General features: G+C 42.3%; 1 protein-coding gene across 3 annotated transcripts in view; it reads left to right on the forward strand.

The window, feature by feature from the left end:
- Positions 1 to 1613: 1613 nt before the first annotated feature.
- The window catches only part of CSMD3 (CUB and Sushi multiple domains 3), a 725150-nt gene continuing 704111 nt past the window's right edge, over positions 1614 to 22652 (forward strand). For all 3 annotated transcript variants that reach the window (XM_056333378.1, XM_056333379.1, XM_056333380.1), the window contains exon 1: positions 1614 to 1918. In XM_056333378.1, the coding sequence (XP_056189353.1) occupies positions 1741 to 1918 (178 nt within the window). In that variant the 5' untranslated portion in view covers positions 1614 to 1740. The remainder of the gene's footprint in view (positions 1919 to 22652) is intronic.

Consider the following 22652-nt stretch of genomic DNA (forward strand, 5'->3'; position numbering starts at 1 on the left):
CACATATGCACACACACAAAATACACATGCAGATGCCCAGAAACAGATCCCTGCACACTCTTACACACATAGAGATGTACACACGTAGGCACCAAACGCATGTGCACACACACATGCACTCATATGCACAGAACCACACAAGCACACAGATCCACAGACCTGCACTCGCATACACACATACGCGAAACTGCAGACACAGGAACACACACGTACATGCTCACACACGCAGTCATGCACCACATGCATGCACGTGCATGGGCACCCACGTCCCAACGGCAGCACGTGCGTGCACACAAACACACGGAGGCACTCACACCGACACACACGCACTTGCAGACCCGCACAAGCGCAAACACAGGGAACGCAGCCACACACCGGCACCGCAAGCGCACGAGCGTGCACTAGCACATGCGGGCCCGCACAGACGCGCTCGCGCCATGCGGACAGTGACACACGCGCAGTATACGCGCACACACCCACACCCACTTATGCGCAATAATGCACCACCTTTCCCCACACCTGGAAGATCCCCCCCCGCCCCGCACGCACCCCTCCGACCCGCGGGCTGTGCCCGCCCCCCTCAGCGCACCGCCCCGCGCACCGGGCGCGGTGGTCACGCCGGGCAGAGGCGGGTAGCCGAAGGCGCGGATCCCCGGCCCCGCGTGGGCGGTGGATGCTGGTGGCGGCTCCCGCAGCCCCCCACCGCTTCCATCCCGGCCCCCTCAGCCAGGGCTCCCCCCACCCTGCCGCGCAGAAGCCCCCGCCCCCGCGGAGTGGCTGGGCCCCAGCGGCGCGGCGCAAGGCCGCTAGGTGGCGCCAGCGCTCTTCCTGGCGGCGCCGCGACCGCCCCGCCCCAACCCCCCCCGGCCCGGCCCGGCCCGGCCCGCCGAGAGCTGTCGCCCTGCCCGCTGCGCGGCGCTGCGCGGGGCTGCCCCTCCCCGCCCGCCGCGGCGCGGACTCCCCCCCCCCAGCCGCGGGCACGGCAGCGGCCGCGCTTTGCGGGGAGCGGAGCTGCGGCCGCCGCGCGCCTGCCCGCCACCTCCCCGCGCCCGCGGAGACCGGCCTGTAATTAATGTCTCCGCGCAAAGCAATTAGCCTGCCAATCCCCTCGGGGACGCACATGCTGCCGCGCGAGGCGTGTGCCCGAAGGCGCGCGCGCGCGTGTGTGCCCGCGCGCGAGCGGGAGTGTGAGTGTGAATGTGAGTATGTGCCGGGGGTGCCGGTGGCGGCCCCCAAGCACCGCACGTGAATTCGTAATAACGAGGCACGGGTGGCCCTCGCGAGCGGCGGCGGGATGGGTGACCCCGCTGCCCCGCGCTGCTCCGGCGGGCGCTGTGTGGCTCCCCGAGCCGTGTTCCTCGGCAGAACTGATCCTCTTGGGGAAACGGGGGGGCGGGGGGAGAATCTCAATTGCAAATACTGTTTGGAGTTTATCGGAGGGAGCGTCTGAGCTTTAAGATGCTCTTCCGAGGCTCTTGGCGGATGCTGTGACGAGCTGGGGTTGTGGTGGGTTTCGGCTGTGCAGGCAGTGGGGGTGGGGGGGGGTGGGGGGAAGGAAAAGACACGATCGAGAGTAGCTGAGACTTTGTGCCCCCGTTGGAGAGATGGTTGAGTCCTCGTCAAGGTTGCTGTGGTATCCCAGAAACACCATTCACTCCGAGCTGTGACCGCGCACCATCAACAGCAACAACTCCGCTGCGCCTGGCCAAGGAACAGGAATTAGGAGCTCGCAAGAATAATATGAAAGGAATCTGCAGAGGGGAAATCCGTGCAAAGGAATCGAAATTAGGAGACTTTTGGGAAAGGGGATGTACTAAATGTGGCCGGCTGGACCTCATCCTGGTGAAGAAAATGGAGATTAAAAGTGGATTTACATTTTGGAACCTCGTCTTTTTATTGATGGTTTCGTGTGTGAAAGGTAGGGTAGTATTTGAGGGGTATATTTTCAGGGGTCCGTTTGCTTTCGGTCAGGGCGTTGCAAGCTCTCGCCTTATACCAAGGTGTATTTCAAAATATATTTATCTCTTATTTTACATTTTTTTACCCTGGGTACTTTGCGATGGGAAGATATAAATGATCGCTAAAGCGGGGAGGAAAGAAGGAGTTGATTCAGAGAGCTCTCTTCGGAGATAGGAAATGTATTTGCTTGCCAGGCTTGGCGTTCAATGCAGTGACTGAGCTGGGGCTCAATAAATATTCTTGCAGTATGCTCAAACGGAGACGTGAGTTGGTTCATATAGCCCCTAACTAGTGTATATTCAAGCAAATCCCACCGGATGACTTTTGTAAGGTGATGGGGGGGGGGGGGGGGGACGGACACACGACACGACACGGGCGGCGGGGGGATTACCTACATTTCTGCTTTTCGGTCGAGCAGCGAGCTCTTTGCGGGAATGCCTGTATCGATGCACTTATTAGTTTAACCCGTTGCGTGGGGAAAGTTACGGAGGAGCCCGGCGTGTGCGTAGCCGTCTCACAGCCCGAAATGCGCTTCACGCTCAGCTGTTTGTATGCACGCAGGGCTCTCTGGCTGTGGAAAACGTACGTTAGCAATTCAGCCTTGAAGGCATGGTCTGCCGCTGGTCCCTTTCCCGTGATGTATGTGGGGAGGTTTGGGGGTCGGGTTTTTTTGTCCTTTTTTTTTTTTTTTTTTTCAGTGGAAGGGGTTATTTTGCTTGCTTTCTGCTTCTGTGTTCGTGAAAGGGGAGCAAAAAAGGAAACCTCTAGTTAGCGGCGTAAATATCTCCGCTAAGTCTGTGCTTGCAGAGACAGACAGAGAAAAGAAGAAATATGTGGCTTGAATAATGTGCACCTTCAAAATTACACAGGCATCTCTAAACGGTGAAGTGCTGATCCCATCACGCGTGCCTTCAGTAAAAGGATCTATTCTGCAACTCCCCACAGTAGGCTGCCTACCCGAAATAATCTCCCCTTGTTTGTGGCTAGTGATTAATATCTGATTAATCACCCTTTTATCCCCCTCCTCATCCTCGTCCCTCCTCCCCGCCACACTCATACACTCCCTGAATATTTAGTAGACATTATCGATCCTCTCCGAGTTTTTAGACTTGGTTATCGCCTACGGAGGTTGCCTGCACGGGTGGGAAGGAGGTGTGTTGGGGGGGGACGACGACCCGGCATTCAAAGGCGTGCCTTCCCGAGCTGGCTCTGCCTTGGATGAAACGGTTTATTGTGGAGCTTTGCCGCTGCTTGTCCTCCCATTTGCATCGCGTGGAAAAGATAATTCGTGTTGCACGGCGAGGGTATCGAGGGCTTTTGCCTCATCCCACGTTATCCTGACACCGGGGATCCGAGGGGAAGGGGCTTGCCTGCGACGTTAATGCACATTTTAATTACAGGCAGCTTCTCTATGTTCGCATCTATCGAAGCGAGCTGCTCCCTGCCTTTGCCCCGTTCTGGAGAAGGTCTGCCATCAAGACCAACCCGGCCGGGGCTTTGGGGGCATTTCTTTCCCCTGCTTCAAGCCCCCTGTCGTTAACGCATTCTCCGTGCCAGGTGCGGTCATTTGCAGTCCCGGGCGCGCTGGCTGCGAGAGGCGCCGTGCCGCTCCGCGGGCGCGGTGCGGAGGCGCTGGGGCGAGCGGGCGGCTCCGGCGCCGCTGCCGGCGCAGCTGCTTTGCGAGAGCGAGTCGCGGGGCGGCAGCATCCTACAAAATTCCAGGCGGGCGGGTCTCCCCGCGTGGCTATGGCTGCGGGAGCAGCGCAAGTTTCCACGGCACCTGTTGAGAAGCCGCTTCGCTTGCCCTTGGGGGCGGGAGAAGGAAAAAACAATGGATGCTGAGGGAAAAAGCTGGAGCGAAGCACCTAGGACAGCCCAAGAAAAGGAGGAAAAACGGCCTTTGCAAAATTGGCCTTTTCTCTTCCTGTCCACGTACAGTCCCAGGGAGATGATGTGAAGCTGTTTCTATTGTCAGGGCCTGAGCTTCCCAGATGCCGACCCTGGCAGTTTCCGTAGACTTCCCTTGGACTGGGGAGGGGTCCTCCCAGCCACTGCAAATGCACTAGGTCGGGTTTTACATCCTAGATGCTGGTTCCTTTAGGCAGCCAAGCTCCACAGAGCTGGCTTAGACTCACTGCAGCACTGCATCTATTCTGGGATTTTATATTTAGTTCTCTCCCCACTCCCATGAATGAACACATTTTACCTTGATTTACATTCCCATTGTGTCAGCACAGGCTTCTGCTCCCAGAAACCTTGGCAGAGGCAAACAATGAATGAATACCTGCCCATTTAAAACATCCCAGATGTTGAAAGCAAGGTGACTCCCCAGATCCTGCATCTGCTCTACCATTGCGTGGCAAGGCCTTTTCACCACATTCCACCTCCACAAGCTTCAGCTCATACCATTCCTTGCTTAATCACCTCTACTGAATAGTCTAGCACCACATCCTAACACCCAAACTGTTGCTGAGGTTCCTGTCATCCAGACCATTTCCACAGCTTTGCTTGATATTTGCCTCTCAGACCTTTCCTACTTTTGTGATTGTCCTGTTGCCATTTCTCTGGTCTCAATCCACAGATCTCACTGTTACAGGTGTCAGACTATCCCAGGGTGCTTACAGAACCATGCTAATATCTGACTAGTTATGCACTCCTTGTATATATCCATGTAGACAAAAAAAAATCTTCACATTTATCTATAAAGTTGTGCCTCTTTGGAACCTTGCAACAAGACTTGGGAGGTGTTAGAAAAGGAAGAAGAAAGCAGGAGAAAATGGGAGGAAGGAAATTGTCAGAACTGCTGGGGAAGGGATGGTAGAAAGAGCTAAGTAAAGAGGAATTGTATCTTCTTCAACGAAAATCTTTAACTGCTTACACAATATCCCATTACGCCATGGATCAATCTCCAACAAAATCTTCCTTGTATGGACATGGAGGAAAAAAGCAAAGAAATGGCAACACTGATGAGTGAGAGAAGGCACAGAATGCATTAAAACAAACAAACAAACAAAAACCCCAAACCCCAACCCTTAGAAAATGCCAAGCAGGGTTTTTCCTGGCCAGCTGCAGTGATGATGGATCCTGTGCTCTTCCCTTTAGATGTGCAAGACCCCTCGAAAAGCTTCTTCCCCTATCTCCCTCACTCTGACCGCGGGAGGAATTAGAAGTGCCATTTAGGCACACGAGAGACAAATCAAGCTTGGAGGAAGGAGTGGAAACTTCCACCACCCAACTCCCTTACAGAAAGGGGAGGAGAGGGGATAAAGGGGAGGGCGGGGAGGCAGTAAAAATGAAGCAGCATCAGTGAATTTTGGTCCCTGTGATTTAGGAGAGAAATCACTGATACCTGGTCCTCTTTGGTTTGGCACCTCCCTCAACCAAAAAAAACCAAACCAACAAACAAAACCCCAAAAAAAACCCAAAAACAAACACCCAATCCCAAAACAAACAAAACAAAACAACCACCACCACCACCCACCCACCCCACCCCCCCAAAAAAACCCCAAACAAAACCAAAAAAAGACAATGCTAGTGGTCTGTTTGTGGAAGCAAACCAGAAAGGAAATCAGACAAAACGACCAGAGAGCACAAGACTCCTCCATGTCCTCTGTTTAGTTGTCACTCCAAGACAGAGACCAGAGAGCACCAAGGTCTGCTCTTCTGTGTGCCTGGCTCAAATGAAGCTTTGCCTCTGCTGTCGTTCTTCTGTTCCCCTGTTGCAGTTGTGTCAAGTGGAACAAGGGTAGCTTACAAAATAAAAGGGAGATGAAGCAGTGAGACTTTAAACGGCTCGCTGACAGAAGAAGCAATGAGAAAATGGAAAGGATTTCCATTTCCAGTGGGTAGGTACCTGGCACGTGGGGATCTTATCAGGGACAAGGCGTGCCCTGCTGCCTTCAGCCACCTCTGCAGTCTCCCTTCTCCCCTACTCCCACCTCAATCCCGCTTCCTTCAGGCTCCGCCAGCACCTCCCCACCGCCTCCGTCCCTGTCACTCGGCTTATGGAGCGGCTGGCGGCTGGCTTCCCTCGGGGGGCGCGGCGCGGTGCCCGCTCTGTCCCCGGGGCGGACACGGCGAGTGACAGCAGGTTCATGTTTCCTCGTTCCCAGAAGGTCGCTGCCGCCGCTGCATCCTCGTGCCTGTGTGTTTTTTGCGTGTGTTCATGCGCACGCAGGGGTGGAGGGAGACGCTGACCAGAGAACGGATAACGTCGTCCTTCCTCGTCAACTCCTCCGCACACGCTCAGCTCCCCTACAGTGCCTCTTTTACCGTAAGCTCCCGCAGGTAACGCGGGGCTTCTGCTCAGCGGACTGCGCACAGTACCTCAGCGATTTTTTTCAAGCTTCACGGTTCTGCAGGGTTGCAGACAAAAGTTACCCTCTCTCACGCCCCCGCCCTTCCTCAGTCCAGAGCTCAAACAAGGCTCCGCTATGCTTAGCGCACGGTTCCTCCTCCTGTTCTTCTGCGGGGTAAAAATGCAGAAGCACACAACACCCTCTGAGCAGCATCAGCGGGGGCCGCCTCTCTCTCCCCTGCTCGGTGGCATTAGGGACCCGCAAAGGGCACAGAGGAATGTCGCCTGCAGGCTCCGCTTTTTTTGTTGCGAGACGCAGCAGTCGCCAGGCGGTGCCGGAGCGGTGCCGGCACGGAGCGGTGGCAGCCCGCCGGCAGGCTCCGTCCGCGCCGGCACTGGCACCGGCCTTCGCAGCTGCACCTCCCGGGAGTCCTTAATACCGCCTTCTGTCGTTTGACTTTGCTTGTTTTAGCTGGGTGACTCCTGCAGGTCTTTTGTTTCTAAGTCTGAGAGGGCATTATGGTGCTTGGCTGGTTTGTTTAACGTATTGGAAAAGGCTCCCACCCCCTCAGCACAAGCCCGTTCATCACAGGAGCGGGCCGGGGGCTCTAGGCAGCCACACAGACAGAAGAGGGACAGGTTGTACCTTCAACTCTATTACCAACATGTCGACGTGCAAGCACCAGCCCACGAGACCTAAAGAATTCCGTGGGTGTGCTTTCAAACCCCTCCTTTTCCAAAAATCCTGTGAAATAAACATAGCAGGAACTTGGAGTCTACCTGGGGGTTTGCCTGTTTGTTTGTGGGATCTTGTTTGTTTGTTTTTGAGGAACAGGTCAAGTAGGATCAATTGCCCATCTAGCTTAGTGGCCTTTATCTCCAATGGTGAGTGTTAGCAGCAGTATAGGGAAAGAGGAGAAACACAGCAAGTACAGAGTGGCTAGCACATCACCCCAGATTTCAGCAGCCAGCAGGTGTGGGTCTCCTGAGCTAGAAACTGCTTTTGGAACATCATGTTTTAAGAGGCAAGGACTGCCCTGTGCTTTATTCATTCATCTATTCCTTCTCCTCCTGCTGCCTTGCTCTTCCCTTCCCTTCCCTTCCCTTCCCTTCCCTTCCCTTCCCTTCCCTTCCCTTCCCTTCCCTTCCCTTCCCTTCCCTTCCCTTCCCTTCCCTTCCCACTATTGCATTCATATACACACTCCATCCTTTACACTTTTCATCTGGCTGAAAGCACTGAATAGTATGACAGCTTGTAATAAAATTGGCTTTATTATACCCAGTATTATTGATATGCTACATAGGTCAACCCCCAAAATTTGAGATTTTTATCCACTGAATGCACATGGATCTAGCAAAGAGAAAGAAAACCACAGAACTCTTCAGAAAAATTCTAAAATACTTTGAAATATCCTGTAGAAATGGTTCAGTTTGCATGATTGCAACACCCTTTCCAGAGACAAAAGATTATAAAGAATAATGGAGCCTTGTATCCTTCCTGTTTTCAAAAGCAAGTGTCTTGGACACTGCCTGATTTTCAGAGGTATTGAGCATTTCTGATTTCAGCTGGCTCCAGTAAGAGCCTGGGGAGCTAGTTAGCACCTCTGAAGCAAGGCCAAGTGAGTCCATTGTTACAATGCTGGGACACAGACAGTAAAGCCAAAGCAAAACATCTATAAAATAACTTACAATTTTATGTAAAATGTTAATTCTACAGAATCTGATAAATTGCAATTGGTAGGAATAGGAAAGGTTTTGTGATCTGCTGCAAATAATGGTTTTTTTCCTTCTCCACTAACAAAAAACTTCAGTTTTAATTCAATGGGGCTGTGACATCTCAGACTCAACTTCTTGCTGATGAGTATCATTCAGCTTGTATTTCTGGACAAAGCCTTTGCAGGACATTGGTTTACCAGTAACTCCAAAGCAATTTCCCAGGAAAGAGCAGTCAGAAAACAGACAATTTTGTCTAAGTTGCTGGGTTTTTTCTTAGACCTCTATAATTTTACAGCAGATCTTATTACAGAGGTATTTGAAAAAGCAGTATTTAAGCAACAAATCAGAAAGGTGTATGATAAAAGTAGTTATTACAAGGCTATAGAACTTACCTAACCATTTTGATTGAATAATTTTCATTCTAAGGTTTATTGCCAAATCCCAGAACTCTTCCGAACTTTAAACACATGCCTTTCAAACAACTTTGCAGAAGAATGTTTCCTTCTCAATGAAGTCATACAATTTCTCTACAAAAAGAGACAATCTTTGCATTTATCAAAATTTCAAGGGACAAAAATTGGCAATTATGTTGGACCTAAACAGAAGAGTGCATGACATGTAACATACAGGGTGTCACCTGCCTCTTAAAAAAACCCAACAAAACAACTAGTGTTTTGTTAACAAAACATTAGGAAATGTTGAATATCTGCTTCCCAACACCCAGTTCTTCTTCTGGGAAATGGAATGGACAAGGATATCGGACTACTACAAGGAAGATTTTTTTTTTTTTTAAATAAACATGCACACACACAGAGAGACGTATAAGGTTTTTCTAGATGTTTACTTTGCCCGGGCAGATTTGTGTTCATGGTCTCACTGCCTTGTTCTTACAGATCACATAAAATTTACTATGGCTCCATAATTCTGGCATTACAAGTGCTGAATACCGCTGTAAATGTCAAAGAAAGAAATGGTGGAAATTCATCATCTCCTTCCCAGTGTCTGAAACATTAGATGGATATGTTTATGAATTTAGGAACCATGTAACTCAAGAGCAAGCCCCAGAGTATTGGGGAACGGCATACAAAGCATCCCACCAGGACAGGTCCTCTCCTAGAGTTGTATTGTCAAAGAGCAAGGTGGGATGCAACCAGCACAGATATAGACTGCTCATTTTCCCTTGGATTCTACACAGTGTATCATAGTGTAATGTATCATACTCACATTGTGTCATAGAAATAAAGTGAATAACAGTATGTAACTTAACCATGGAAGGATTCACAGGATGATGAATTCTCACCTCCCGAGGCTGGTAAATAACACAGATTATCTTAGCAATAGGACGAAAGGAATCTGGAGGCTTTAAGCAGCAATGACTGAATAATTACTTGGATTATACAGATGATGAATCACTGCTTCTGACCTTGAATTTTATTTTGTCTGTTTCCCATATTTACATATCCTATTAGCTTTTTATCTTTATGCATTGTAACTAGTTTGATTTCATTCTCATGGAACTATGTATACACATATATGTACACATGCATATAGAATATGCACATGTAGACATTATATCCATGTATTTCGGTCTGAGAAATTCAACAGACTGCATTGTTACCTTACAAAGGCACAGGTAACCACTTGAAATGTATGTGCTTCCTAAACTATCCACGACCTCTTAATTTATTGTGTATTCCCAACCTCAGAAGGAAGTTCTACCATAACACATAACTGATTTCACTAACAAAACAAGAGTACAAGTAGTGACAGCTAGCAGATAGCTAGGAGGAAAGCCTGATGAAAAGAAAAAACACCCGCTACTAAAAACACTAATAAAAACTGATCCTAGCACATTAACGGATACAATTATTCATTCCCCCTGATTTAGGGAATTTTTACCAAATGCAGTTTCTATAAAACTGGTTTTGGTAGAATGAAAACTTCTAATCACCTTTCAAATACGGAATAGATATTTCTGTGCCATTTTCTGTTTTATTTTAATACTGGTATTATCATTTAAAGAGGCTGACATATCACATCTCAGAGGTGGCTGTATTTTGGTGGCAGTTAAAATGATCTGTGATCATTATCTTTTTATAGAACTGTTTTCAGACCCAGCGAGTGGATATCTGCAAGTTTGGAGTCTTCAGCTAAAATGAGTTACATAAATGCAGGGTATGGATATTCTTCTTATTTCAACATAGCATTGAGATGGAACTACTTGAATTACAAAACCTTTCCTCCACTATTTAATCTGACCCAGAAGGAAAACTTCACATTCTACTATATTTAGCTTTCTAGATTGCTGTGCAGTCTTTGGGAATCAAAGCTTAGTCTAATTAAAGCTAATCTTTTAAAAGTCTATGCTAAAAGTTGCGGGTTTGCTTCTGTATATCAGCTTTGCTTCAAAGGTGAATGGAAGATATAATACAGGATATAAAATGTGTTTTTAAACTGCCAGTTGTTGAGCCCATTGAAAGCTACAAGACAGTCCAGAATAGGACTTTTGAAAGTACATTTGCCTCTGCTTCTTTTCATACTGAGTTTTGAATTAGTTTTCTGTACATATATTTCATTCGACTCAGAAATACAAATTATAACAAAGCTATGTGTTTCACAGTACACTAGAAATTTTCAATAGAAGTGCTTTTTTGAAAACTCACATTGCATTATAAACCTAAAGATTACAAAACTAAATTGTTTATGATTCTGATAAGGAAAATAAATTATGTATTTGAATACAGTCAGAAAACGCTCTATCTTTCTACATCTTCGTGATGATCATGTCAGCACTTCTGGTGATCAGTCCACTAGATTCAGTGTAATGGTAGTATGCTAACACAATGTCAGCTGTGGTCCTTAAAACCACAGAATAGTCATGCTTTTTGTCAGGACATATGCTGAATTACAGCTAATTCACAACCTGGTTTCAATATTCCTTATTAAATTTTTTTCCTCCACTAAAACATTTAGGAATTTGCGGAAGGCTGCTAATAGCTGCAGAGGAACTGGGAGGAACTGAGAAAATAGATTTCAGTTTAGAATGCTTTCCAATTTAATTATTAATTCAATTTGGTTTTACTTTTATTGGATTATCATATATTCCAGATATGTAGTTACATTTGAAAATGCTGAATTAGCTAGCAAAACCAAAGCAGAAAACCAGAGAAGTTTCCATGTTAATTTTATTGTATTCATCTTCTACTAGCATGTTCTTTGTATTTGCCACTGTCTCAGAGTCTAAAACCATGTAATATACTGCGTCAAAATCATAAGAACTAAAATATTCTGGAAAACAAGTGTCCAAACCCTGACTGACAGGGTAGAAAGCCTACCTGGTTAACCAAAAGTGGAAGGAAGAAAAGAATAGGTCTTTGGCCACCTCACATAGTCAAGTCAATCAGCTCTGTGGTAAAAGATGGCTTTTTCTTGCATCTCCACGTGTGTGTGGGAGCAGAGACACACATACATGGAAGTGTGTGTGCACACCAGCACTTCTGGTAGCAGGCATCTGTAGCTGTGTGTGCTATCAAAAAGAATCTATGTTTAAATCATGACTATGCTCATCTTGTGTTTTCTCTTGAATACATGTATGCTAACTGACACACCTTAATCATATGACTACTGCTACTGACTTTAGTAATTCCTGTTGCGTGACGTGGCAGTTTTAATGACCACAAGAGAAGAAATACATATAGTTCATAATGAAAGGGCAGGACGTTTTCTCCAAAATCTTTACATCAATATAGCGCTCACAAAAGTGTCTATCTGATTGGAGAGAATTTTCATCAGTCTAATGTATTGAAGTAACATGACACATTGTACTTTATCAATTGAATGTTTTAGCAGTACTCATGGCAACATACTTCCCTCTTAGGGCTACTACTAAAAACAGGTAAGATTTTCATAACATTCACATTACTTACTAAATATTAAATCCTTCCATATGAAACTGCTAAATTATTTTTTCTTCATACAGACCCTTCAATAAAGGGTACTGGAACTGAGAAGAAAAAAAAAATCAACATTTTACATTTGATGGGCTTGAAAATATTCTCTTACAGCTGAAAGAGGGGAACTGATTGCTCAGTGCACAGTTTTTTCACGCCGTCTGCAACTTAAAAAAACCCAACCTGCTCCTTTCCACATTACTATTCAGATATGTACCACATTCATTCAGAAGTCTTCTTTTCAGTAACTGCTCCTTTCTGCAAGATCTTTTGAAGGGGGCCAATAATTTCCCTCACACAATTCACATAGTTATTAGCTTCAGAGGCTTTGGTAGTATCACCTCTCTATCCTTTATTTCAATCTTGGCAACTCCTTCCTGGGAAAATAACATACCTCTGACATTTGGGAGAATATTTCTTTAGAGGTTTTTATAGATTCTATTTAATGAACTTCTATGTATCCTTAAATGGAACCATATTCTCCTTATAGGAATTATAGAGGACTATATGAGAAGTTTATTTGTAAGAAGTTTGTGATGATTGGTAAAAACATGAGGTATGAATTGTTAAAAAGAAAAAAGGGGGAATTGTAGAGGAATGAAGCTGGGTTAATTAATATTGATAACATACAGCTGTGGGCTGGCTTCAGGGGCAGTGGGTTGGCTGATGTAGAAAAGGTGCAGCTGTGGCTGGTTCTGTTAAGAGGTTGGGAAGGCAGCAGAGGGACTGGCATGAAGAGTATGTTGGTATGTGATGGTAAAAGACCTTGTTGCAGTTGGCTAGTTTGGAGAGGGCTGCGACAACAGACATCCTTAAGAATGTGAATGTTATTATACCTCTTCAGTGGCCCAATTTTCTACTGAAGTACTTCAGCATTCTTGAGAAAGCTTAGTTTTCAGCCTCTTTCTGTGGAGTAAAAAATAGCATAGACACTAGACTAGAAATACCAGTTCCGTGTTTTTCAGGGAATACAGTGTTAACAGAACCTCCCATGTCTTCTCGTGCAAGGATAACAACTTTCCCCTGACAAATAGGTGAAATATATTTTATTGGCATTTTCATTGTCAGGAGTGGAAAGTTGCACCAATAAACTGTATAAGACAGAGTGATTTTTGTATAAATCCTGACAAACTTATGCTTCTCAAAGCTATTTATTTGAAATAGGAATGAGCAACAGAATCAATGTTTAATACAGAATGAGTTCAACGCACTGGTGATTCCTCCATGCCTGGTTCCATAACTTATCCTAAGAACATGCTTCCAAAGTTCCTAAATCTCTCTAGTACTACAGTTGCAGGTCACTGAAATTTGTATGAGTTTCTACACTAATTTCAGCTAGGTTTAAATTAAGCTACTCATAAAAAAAAAACAAAACAACAAAACAAACAAACAAACAAAACAACATTCTCCTAAGCTCTAGCTATATATTTTTACTACACTCAAATTCTAGCTTATCAGCTACCTCCTGTAATTTTTCCAAATTTATCCAGCCTCCTCTGCACTTCTGGGCTCCCTTCCCAAACTCTCTTCCCACTCCACAAGTACCACTGGAGAAGTCCCAATAAACATAAAGCCTGCAGTAAAATATAGAAAGTTCTCTTCAGCTTCTATGTCACTTGTAAAGTCCTTTTGTGGCCCAAAGTAATAACCGTGTAAGGGTAATGACTGGTAATCTGTTAGGAAATGAAATGTCCTCCCAGCCTTACGGTCATAGATTAGACTTACTAACTTTTTCAGGCTGTTCTTTGGATTTTAAATCCTCTGCAAGAAGGCAAGATTGGAAGAGTGAAATTTAAGTTATATTTGTTTTCTTTCTTCAATCTGTTGTGCTTGTCTATATGATTATTTTTCAGAAACCAAAATAATACCCCTTCACCCCAAAGAAACTTCAAAACACGTGATTAAAAAGTTCAAAACCTAATAGTAACTTAAAGATAAAATCCCTACTTCCTTATAAATAAACACTATAGAATCAGATGGTTAAAATTTGGCTACTTGGTATATTTTGGAAATCCAAAATGTATCTTCTCTGTTTTTGAAGTTCCATTGTATGCAATTAAACCATTAATGTGATATGGTTAGAGAAATTTTACAGGTCTAATATTGTTACTGTATCCTTTACTGATATCATCATTCTCGGATGACCAGAACAGTCAGGTCTCTGGATTCTACAGAATATTATAAATTAATAATAAAAACAAACAAAAGAAATAGAAAAGGAGAAAAAAAAAATCACATAGGGTAAAACAAAGCTAGATTTGTAAGGATTCTGCTACTCACTTGATCCAAGATTGACTTTGAGCATTAGAATGAAATCAGGAGAGTTCACTATGTATCTGACTTGTGAAAGGTACTGTTCCAAATTTCTCCCTTTGGGGCCGCTTGTACTAGTTGCCTCTTTGCAGTCCATTGACAGCTGAGTTAACACAAATGTTTAATCTAAAGCATCAGACTGAGCTCGATATCAGTTAAGGAGAAAATCTGCTCTGTGGAATGTCTACAATTATTAAGGAGACATGAATTGCCCCCTAGAATTTAGGGGAAGTCTGAGGTAACTATAAGGATAATGGATCATTTATTTTAAAAAGTATTACACAATACAATGAGCATTGAATCATCATTAAAGAATTTGCAGATACTTCTGAAGATACAGCTGTGCTTTAATGCTCTCTGAGATGTTTTCTGATAACTTTTTCTTTGTTCTTAAAAGTGGGGTGTTTTTTTGCATTATTAAACCAGTACATAGTACCCTGTTAAGTGAACATCCTCTGGCCGAACTGATTTGGATATATTTAATTGATCAATTATTTTCTGCTCATCTGCTTCCTCCATGTTTCATTTGCACTGTTTATTTGCACCATCTTTTTTCAACCACAGCTTTTCCTGGGTTTAATTCAGAAACTGCTTGGGGCTAGGCTCTTACTTTTTGTCTGACAGATGTGCATGACTGTACGTTTTTTGAGAAGCTGTACCAATGATTTTTCCAGTTTGTCCATCTCTTACCAGTATTTTAAATATGCCCTTTATCTACTTAAATATCCATATTTTAAAATCTCAATCTTGTTTCTATTGATGGCTCAATTAATGTTTCTAATGGTGTTTCTATTTTATGTTGCTTGGTGTCTGTTTCCTTTCAAAGCTTCTTACTTCTCAAGTGAGAAGTGTATTTTTAAACAAGAGTGATCATCCATTCAATTATAAACTTACTGAAATATTTACCAATAGATTATTTTAGAGCTTGTTGCCACTGAAATGAAAAGATTTGTCATTGACTTTTAGTAGAACAGAGCAGATTGTTATAACAAGCAAAATACTCCCTTACAATACAGAAATGTTTATTTAGGATGTGACAGCTCTACAAAACCGTTCATACCATGCGTGGGACTAAAGTGATGAAACTAAAAAACTGTAACAGTTGAACTCCATCAGATTCTTTTCGGCCATTACCCTAAAATGGTATTAAAGCTAGTGGGCTAAGTAATTGACACTCCCAAAAACCTTATGGGCTTTGGTCCATTTCTGTTCACTGTCTTATGATGGTATTTAAGTAAGTCCTAAAAAAAATGTTTCAAACTTTAAGATTACTATCAGGTTTTATTATAGTTTTCAAATCCTTTTTGAACTCATCATTCTTTTATAAAGATGGCAAGAGAAAGACTAAAGTTGCAAGGTGAGCAGAAATTCTAAAATCCATTTTAAAGCCTAAAGTAAATAATTTCAAAACATTAGAATACAATGAGTCAACAGTTTATTAACTAATCACATTTTTTTAACTGTGATTTAGTCTAGAAGTTGGCAGAAACACATGAGAAACCCTGAGAGTTTAAAGTTTCTGGCGGATCTCTAAATCAAAAACAGCTGAGCAGATTTAAATATTTTGTGTAAACAAATTTGCATCCAGGCGGCTAATCTACATGCCAGCTTTCAGTTTGACATTTTCTGAAATGATGGAAAAATGCTAAGCCCTTAATGCTAAATGGAGTTCATAATGGAAATGCTGACAGACCCATAATTACCTGTATTGTGATTCCACTAAAAGCTTCTTTATCTGTCTAATCTTTCACAATGGAGTTAAATATATAAATTCTTGAAAGGATGAAAAAAGGAACTTTATGTTGGAAATGCTGAATTGTAGCAATGCTGTTTTCTTCCAGACATCTACTTACGGAGGTAGCAGTGACAAAAACATTATTTGAAAAAACATATAGCATTTCCTGTGGAACCATAAAAGCAGCTAGTGATGCTTAAAAGTTTAATTTAACCTCAATTTTTCAATCTTTTTTTAGTCATCTTTCTGGTAAGGTATGAGTAAACAGATAAACCCAACAATTTTTAATATGGCAATGAGGAATTATCATAGAAGAAATCTGTCATTGAATTGACATGGCAAAAAATCCCAACAACAAATACAGAAATGAATACTTCACTACCCTAATACTGAACACCTGTGCTAAAATCTTCTGCGCTGGGGGGAGAAAACAATAGAGGATGATACATTTTGAAAACTTCTCCAGAAAATGAAGTGGTACAATAAGGAAAATGAGAGAAAAATAGTTATTTGGATGCTGTAACTTAGAAACCCCATAACTGAGAAACTCCATTAAGTTTCTCTAGAAGACCTTTTCTTCAGTGTCTTTTTCATTCCTTCCATGAAAATCTTCCCCAGCTTGTTCAGGCTATAACCACCTGAAAAACTAGACAGCATTTACTCTGCAGACACTGCTTAGGATGGATGATTCAGACATAACAGCCTTACTCCATCTCCACACAACCTCTGTGCACCAGGTACAGTTAGAGTACACGGCTGTCCCTGCACAACAACTATCACACATGACTAGGGTGTAGCCCGTCACTGAAATGGAATGTCCTCTAGCTTTTTTGGCCTTTCTGGAGTGCTGAGAGGATGAAATCTATTTCTCCAAGGCTCCCACAAGGACTGACAAAGCTCGAAGAAAATATTTTGAGGGAAAACAGAGGAATATACCCTCTCTGATATCTTCTTTCCAAACGGCCACCTTCTCCAGAAAGTGTCCTGGATTTTTAATTTCTGCTTATAAAGCAGCTGCTTCAGTTCCAAGATGACCTATTTTCCCATCTCCGTATCTTCTTTAATATCACTTTGCCTTTCTTGACAGGTAGAGATTAGGACTCCGGGCACACTCAAGATATGGGTACATCAGGGTTTTCTGTAGGGGATAAATTACACTTTATCTTACTCTTCCTGATCCTGCTTAACATTCACAGACTGGGAGCTCAATTGCCATGGAACGCAAAGTTGATGATTTCAAAGAAATGTCAGTGATGACTCTGAGATTCAAACTTCAAGTTACAAGTTCAGCATCATGCAGGTATCATTTAGATATATTTTCCTATATGCACACTATCTCTAAGACACACCTATTTATGCATTTGCACACCAACTCATTTTGTGAGGACATTCTGGAATTCCTTAACATTGGTGCATCATATGATTACCTAAAGGATCTTAAAGTCATCTCCAGTCTTGCAAATTTCACTACACACTCCTTACTCCATTGGGGATGGAGATGTGGAAGAAAACTAATCCCATCACTGATTCTAGGGCAACCCCACTTTTGATTCTTTAATTGATCATTAAGCCCTAGCCTGCTTCTTATCCTTTCACCAGCTCATAGAAGGATCTTTCTATCTGTCCTGTGTAACTTATTTTCTTTAATAACCTATCATAGGGAGCCTTAAAAGGTTCTTGCATGTTGACAGTGACTAAATTTGAAAGGATTAGTTATGCTGATGAATGAATCTGTACCCAGAATTCTTTTTTCCTGGATGACAACTTTAACCAAAGACATTTAGTGGGAGTAATATTCTGCCTGTCTCAAACCTCCTTTCATAAGCTTGAATACAAAATCATAGATCCAGAAGATGACAGCGATCAAGAGCTGTAGCTACTGTGCAATACGGAAAAGATTAGTTCAGCCACTTAAAGTGTTTGGGCCAGCTGTTGAAGGCCCAAGAACGAAGTATCAATACAAAGAGTCTGGCCTGTAATCATAATTTCACAGAGGTGCCTAACTGAAGTAAGAGTCCAAGTCTATGGACAGTTTCCAGTGTGCTGCTCTCTTGAGAGCTCCCTCTTGGCAACCCACAGAAATCCCAGCTCTTAGCACATTTGCTGCTGTTAATGGCAGTTAAATTAATTTCTTTCATACATGAAGTATATGGAATATAGGACCTAACCTGCATTTCTGAACTCCAGTCTTGGACACCGTATCTCATGGTTTAGCCATTGCAAGAAGGGTAAGAATCTGTCTCAGCCCTGCAACATCTGACTTGTCAGTGCCCAACCTCACTAGGTCAAGCCCCAAAAACACTGGAGGCTGCCTGTACATGTTGCCTTCTCCATTGCACAGAAGAGTGATAAATATTTTGTGTGCTAAATCAGAATGCTTTTCATGGTACTTCTGAGGTAGGATAAGTTTGTTCAGTACTTTAACAGCAGACTTAAAAAATGCATTTCTAGAGTTGCAGGAAATGGTGCTCATTCTGTTTGAAACATTTTCTCTCTAGAATTTGAGCTGAACTACTATTCCAAGCAAAGAGTTCGAGACACTGAGCTGTTGCAGTTGGTATGTTTCAGATGAGATGTTGCTGGCATGTCTGGTCCTGAAAGATTGCATGGTATTTTTCACAGAATATTGTTATTAGCCTTCATCTGCTGGCTAAATTCCAATTTGGATAATTACAGTCTGCTATCTAAATTCTCTAAGCAGAGTATGTTAAATAACCTTCTACACTCCCTTTCCTAATCTTCTGAGGGGCCTTTGTGAGATTTATTAAGCAATAGTTCTGCTAAAAGGCAACTGCTTCTAAATGCTAAGGCAAAGTGGCTGTTTTAGAAGGTGTGTTGACCACTGAATGCTCAGTGATAAATTACATAGCGGCATAGGTGGTACTTGCCATGTAGGAGGAGTTCCTTAGCACTGTAAAAAATGAAAAGGAAACTACCTCCTTATCAAGATAGCTGTAATTTAATTTAGAGTTAATGGAAACATTGTAGATAAACAATACAGTATGTTCTACACAAGAAGACAAGTATGAGCCTGGAGAAATCTGCATAGAAAGTTTTGGAAAAGTTACAAGATTCTGAAGGTTTAAATAAAGATTTCTTATTCAAGATGAGGGACAAATACATACAACTGTAGTACACAGGAGAATGTAGAAAAGTGTAAAGCTGTGCAAAAGCTGGGTTGGTCCAAATACAGTGCAGACAGCACAAAAAATCTAATGTTTAAGATCAAATTGTATTGAAGGATCTATCCCCAAACTTCCAATTATTTCTTAATTTTTATCAACTTAACTTGCCTATCTTAAGGGGGCAACAAAGTTCCTGGGAATTAGATTTCACTAGGAGAAAAAAAAACACCTGTCTTCAGATAATGCTTGTCTTTTACCAGCTTTAATGAGATTAAGTGTACATCTTACTGATTTTTCAGTATTGGGTCTATGAATCTATTACTGTACAGTTTGGGAATGAGACTACGTAATATTTTAAAAATTGCCAGAATAAGTGTTTTTTCATACATGGACAAGATAATTTTTCTGAGAATTATCCTACTTTCACAATTGTATAACTTTTTATTTTGCATTTATATATGGGTTATCTCTGCATTTCAGCTCATTAATGTATCATGTCTTGCATCTGAAATCAAATATTTCCTTGCTGCCTACGGGAGTGAATAATCTTGTTTAAAATGCTGAAGGATACAAAAAATTAAACCCACAAGTGACCAACTGTGTCAACATTGCCATTTAGACCCATGCATCTGATCAGTGTCTCATCCTTCTGAGCTTGCTGACCATCTATGTTAACTTCTGAAACTTTCTCTGTGTCCATTCATGCAATTCATGGAATACCACAATACCACCAAACTTACACTGTTACAAGTGCTGAAATAATTTGCTTCCTACAATCCAGCAGCACATTTCAGCTGAGAGGCAGGTTCTTGAATTGCTGTTACACAACTGCAAAATAAATACTTGAGGATGTGTGTTTCCCCTTTCGCTTACTCCTGGCTGTGAACTCAGTCCTTTGTAATAGCATATTTTTCCTTTTTTCTTATTTCTGTGAACTCCTAAAAAATGTTTCAGTTTCAGAAAATGGAATAAAAAAATAGAATAGTCCCACATGCCTCTCATTCTACAAATTTCAGACTTAGATACAAATTTGAGAAAATAAGTTCTATATTTGCAAAAATAATAAGAAAAAAGTAATTGCTACTTGTTTCTGCCTTTTGAGAAGAATGTACTGTAGTTTACTAGTTAACTGACTAAATTAAGGATTTTAGTTTTGCCTTTGAAATATTACTTCTCCTACCCAATGCAATTTAAACACCTGTGTATTGAAACTGCTTACGCAACCTCACCAAAATCAATATTTGCTACTGTTTCCATTATAATCCTTGTGGTAGGATTTTGTTTGTTTGGTTATTTTGTTCTTATTTGAGAAGAGGTTTGGGAATCCTTTTTATCTCAGCATAATTCTGAGCTTTCACAGGCAATGGATGACTTTCCCTGCTGGGAGTGAAAAAGGAGGAAAAAGAGCCAAATGATCCTTGTGTGTGCATTTAGGGCAACATGTTCTGGCCTGACTCCAGAGACATTGCTCCACAGAGACAGATAAAGGACAGTTTGAATTTCAGTTCGTAATATACTTTGTGATCCTTTGGGTTAAAAGTTGCTACTTCTATGCAAATATCGCTTCAATAGCAAGCCATACAATTCTTTCAGGTATCCTTCTGTTGTTTTCTCCCCTCAGCTGGGAGGTTTATCTGTTGGTGAGCCAGCCTAGCTGCTCACCTGTACAGAGCAAGCAGACCTGCAGGGAAGCTGGATGCTCCTCCACAGAGCACAAAGCAACCATGCGGAGTGGAGCATCCTCTGTGCTAAGCAGGCCGTTTCCCACCATATTATAACAATTTCACACTACATTATATTGTGAGCCTTAAAAGACTGAATGTCCCCTTTGAACATTCAAAGGTTTCCTACTATACTAGCTCATTGTTATTGCTTTTTACATTGCCTTGTGGCAAATTAGCAGAATATACTGTAAGAAAAGGAAGATCATCAGCATCTTATTTGCATACAAACATCATATTATTTTCAAATTATCCTCTTTATGGTTCTCATTTTCCTAGGATGTTTTCTTCAGTCTGTATGAAGTTTGCCCATTGTATCTGTATTTTCCTATTAATGTTTTGTTGCATAACATAACAGATGTTTTTTTTTTCTACTTTTTTTCCCCCTCCTTAAATATAACAGCTAAATTACACAACGGTAAAAACATCACCAGTACTTCACTATTAAGTTTTACCAATTTATACCAAGCTAGTCAGAAAATTTAAGACAAAAGTGATAAAAGCTTTCAACAAAAATGCAACTCTTCACTTTCTCACAGCATAGAAAATCTTGGAGGATGGCTTCAATATTCCTATCATCATTGTCACTTTGCCTAAAATTTATAGTAAATTTCTCAGGCTCATAATGCCTTTGGCAACAGCCCTCGTGCTTTCCTCTCCACTAGAGAAGAACAAGAAAATGCAGTCATGATGAAGGCCAGTTTCCCTAGCAGCCAGCTTCCTTACTTTAGTATGGTCATGGGTCTCTCTGGCTTATGCTTGTTACTGTATTGTGCTCACGTTGTATGATATCATTTGTCTTTTGAGGGACATATGAATGATAAGGGAATGGGAGGTGATTTTTGTAAGAGTAACATAATGAAAGAAAGCTAAACTATGTACAGTTACAAGTGCCTTCATTATTGACGATGTCTGAACTGCAAACATGCTGAGACATAATGGGGAACCGCAGCTTCAGGGAGCCATCTGTAGATCTCAATGCAAAATCATTCAACCCAGCAAAGTTAAAGCAGAAGGAGGCCTATTTTAGCTCTTTTTCTTTCAGCTGGAAAAAGGCTTTCTAAGGATGTTTACAGCAGAATAAATAGATTTCCATTTTACCTCAGTTCTGCCTTATCTTGACAGACCTTCTTTAGGCAGTGACCTGGTTTCCATAGAGTATTTAATATTAAAATTACACCTCTGATAGAGAAAATATTAATGTATTTCCTGAAGGAAAGTTTGATTACAGCTTTTGAAAATAGGGCAATAGTAATTATGACATCTCTTAAGTTATATATTCTTGAGTTTACTACCTGAAAAATATTTCAGGTAGCTGGTATTATTAGTATTTATAATGGGAAGTCTCAGAACCTTAAAATGTTAGCAGTGAGAAAAAGTTAAAACAATCTTTGAAGCAGAGTCTTTTTGTCCATTGCTTCATACCTATACATGTCAGATTAGGACATGTACAGTCCTAAAATATGTACAGAAAACAAAATAAATAGTTATAAATGAAACTGTTAATTGCCTCACATATTCTAGGTATTAGGTAAGTACTCTAAAGTGAGTCATTAAAGAAATTAGTATAACAATCACCTGTAGTTACTATTTGCTCAGCCATTTCAATAGGCAGGAAACAGAAAAAAATAGTTAAATAAATAAAAGATCCTGTGTCAAGTCTTTAAAACACAGTATCTTGCACAGTTTACCATACATACCACACTATTTCTGGATACATGCAGTTCCTTGCACTGCCAAATACTGAAACAAACAGCACCACACTTCAGTATTGTGCTGCATACGAATCCAAAGTTCATTGAGCCCATTGTAGACTTCACAGGGCTTCAGGTCCAT

Source organism: Falco biarmicus, chromosome 3 (assembly GCF_023638135.1).
Source record: "Falco biarmicus isolate bFalBia1 chromosome 3, bFalBia1.pri, whole genome shotgun sequence".
Lineage (NCBI taxonomy): Eukaryota > Metazoa > Chordata > Aves > Falconiformes > Falconidae > Falco > Falco biarmicus.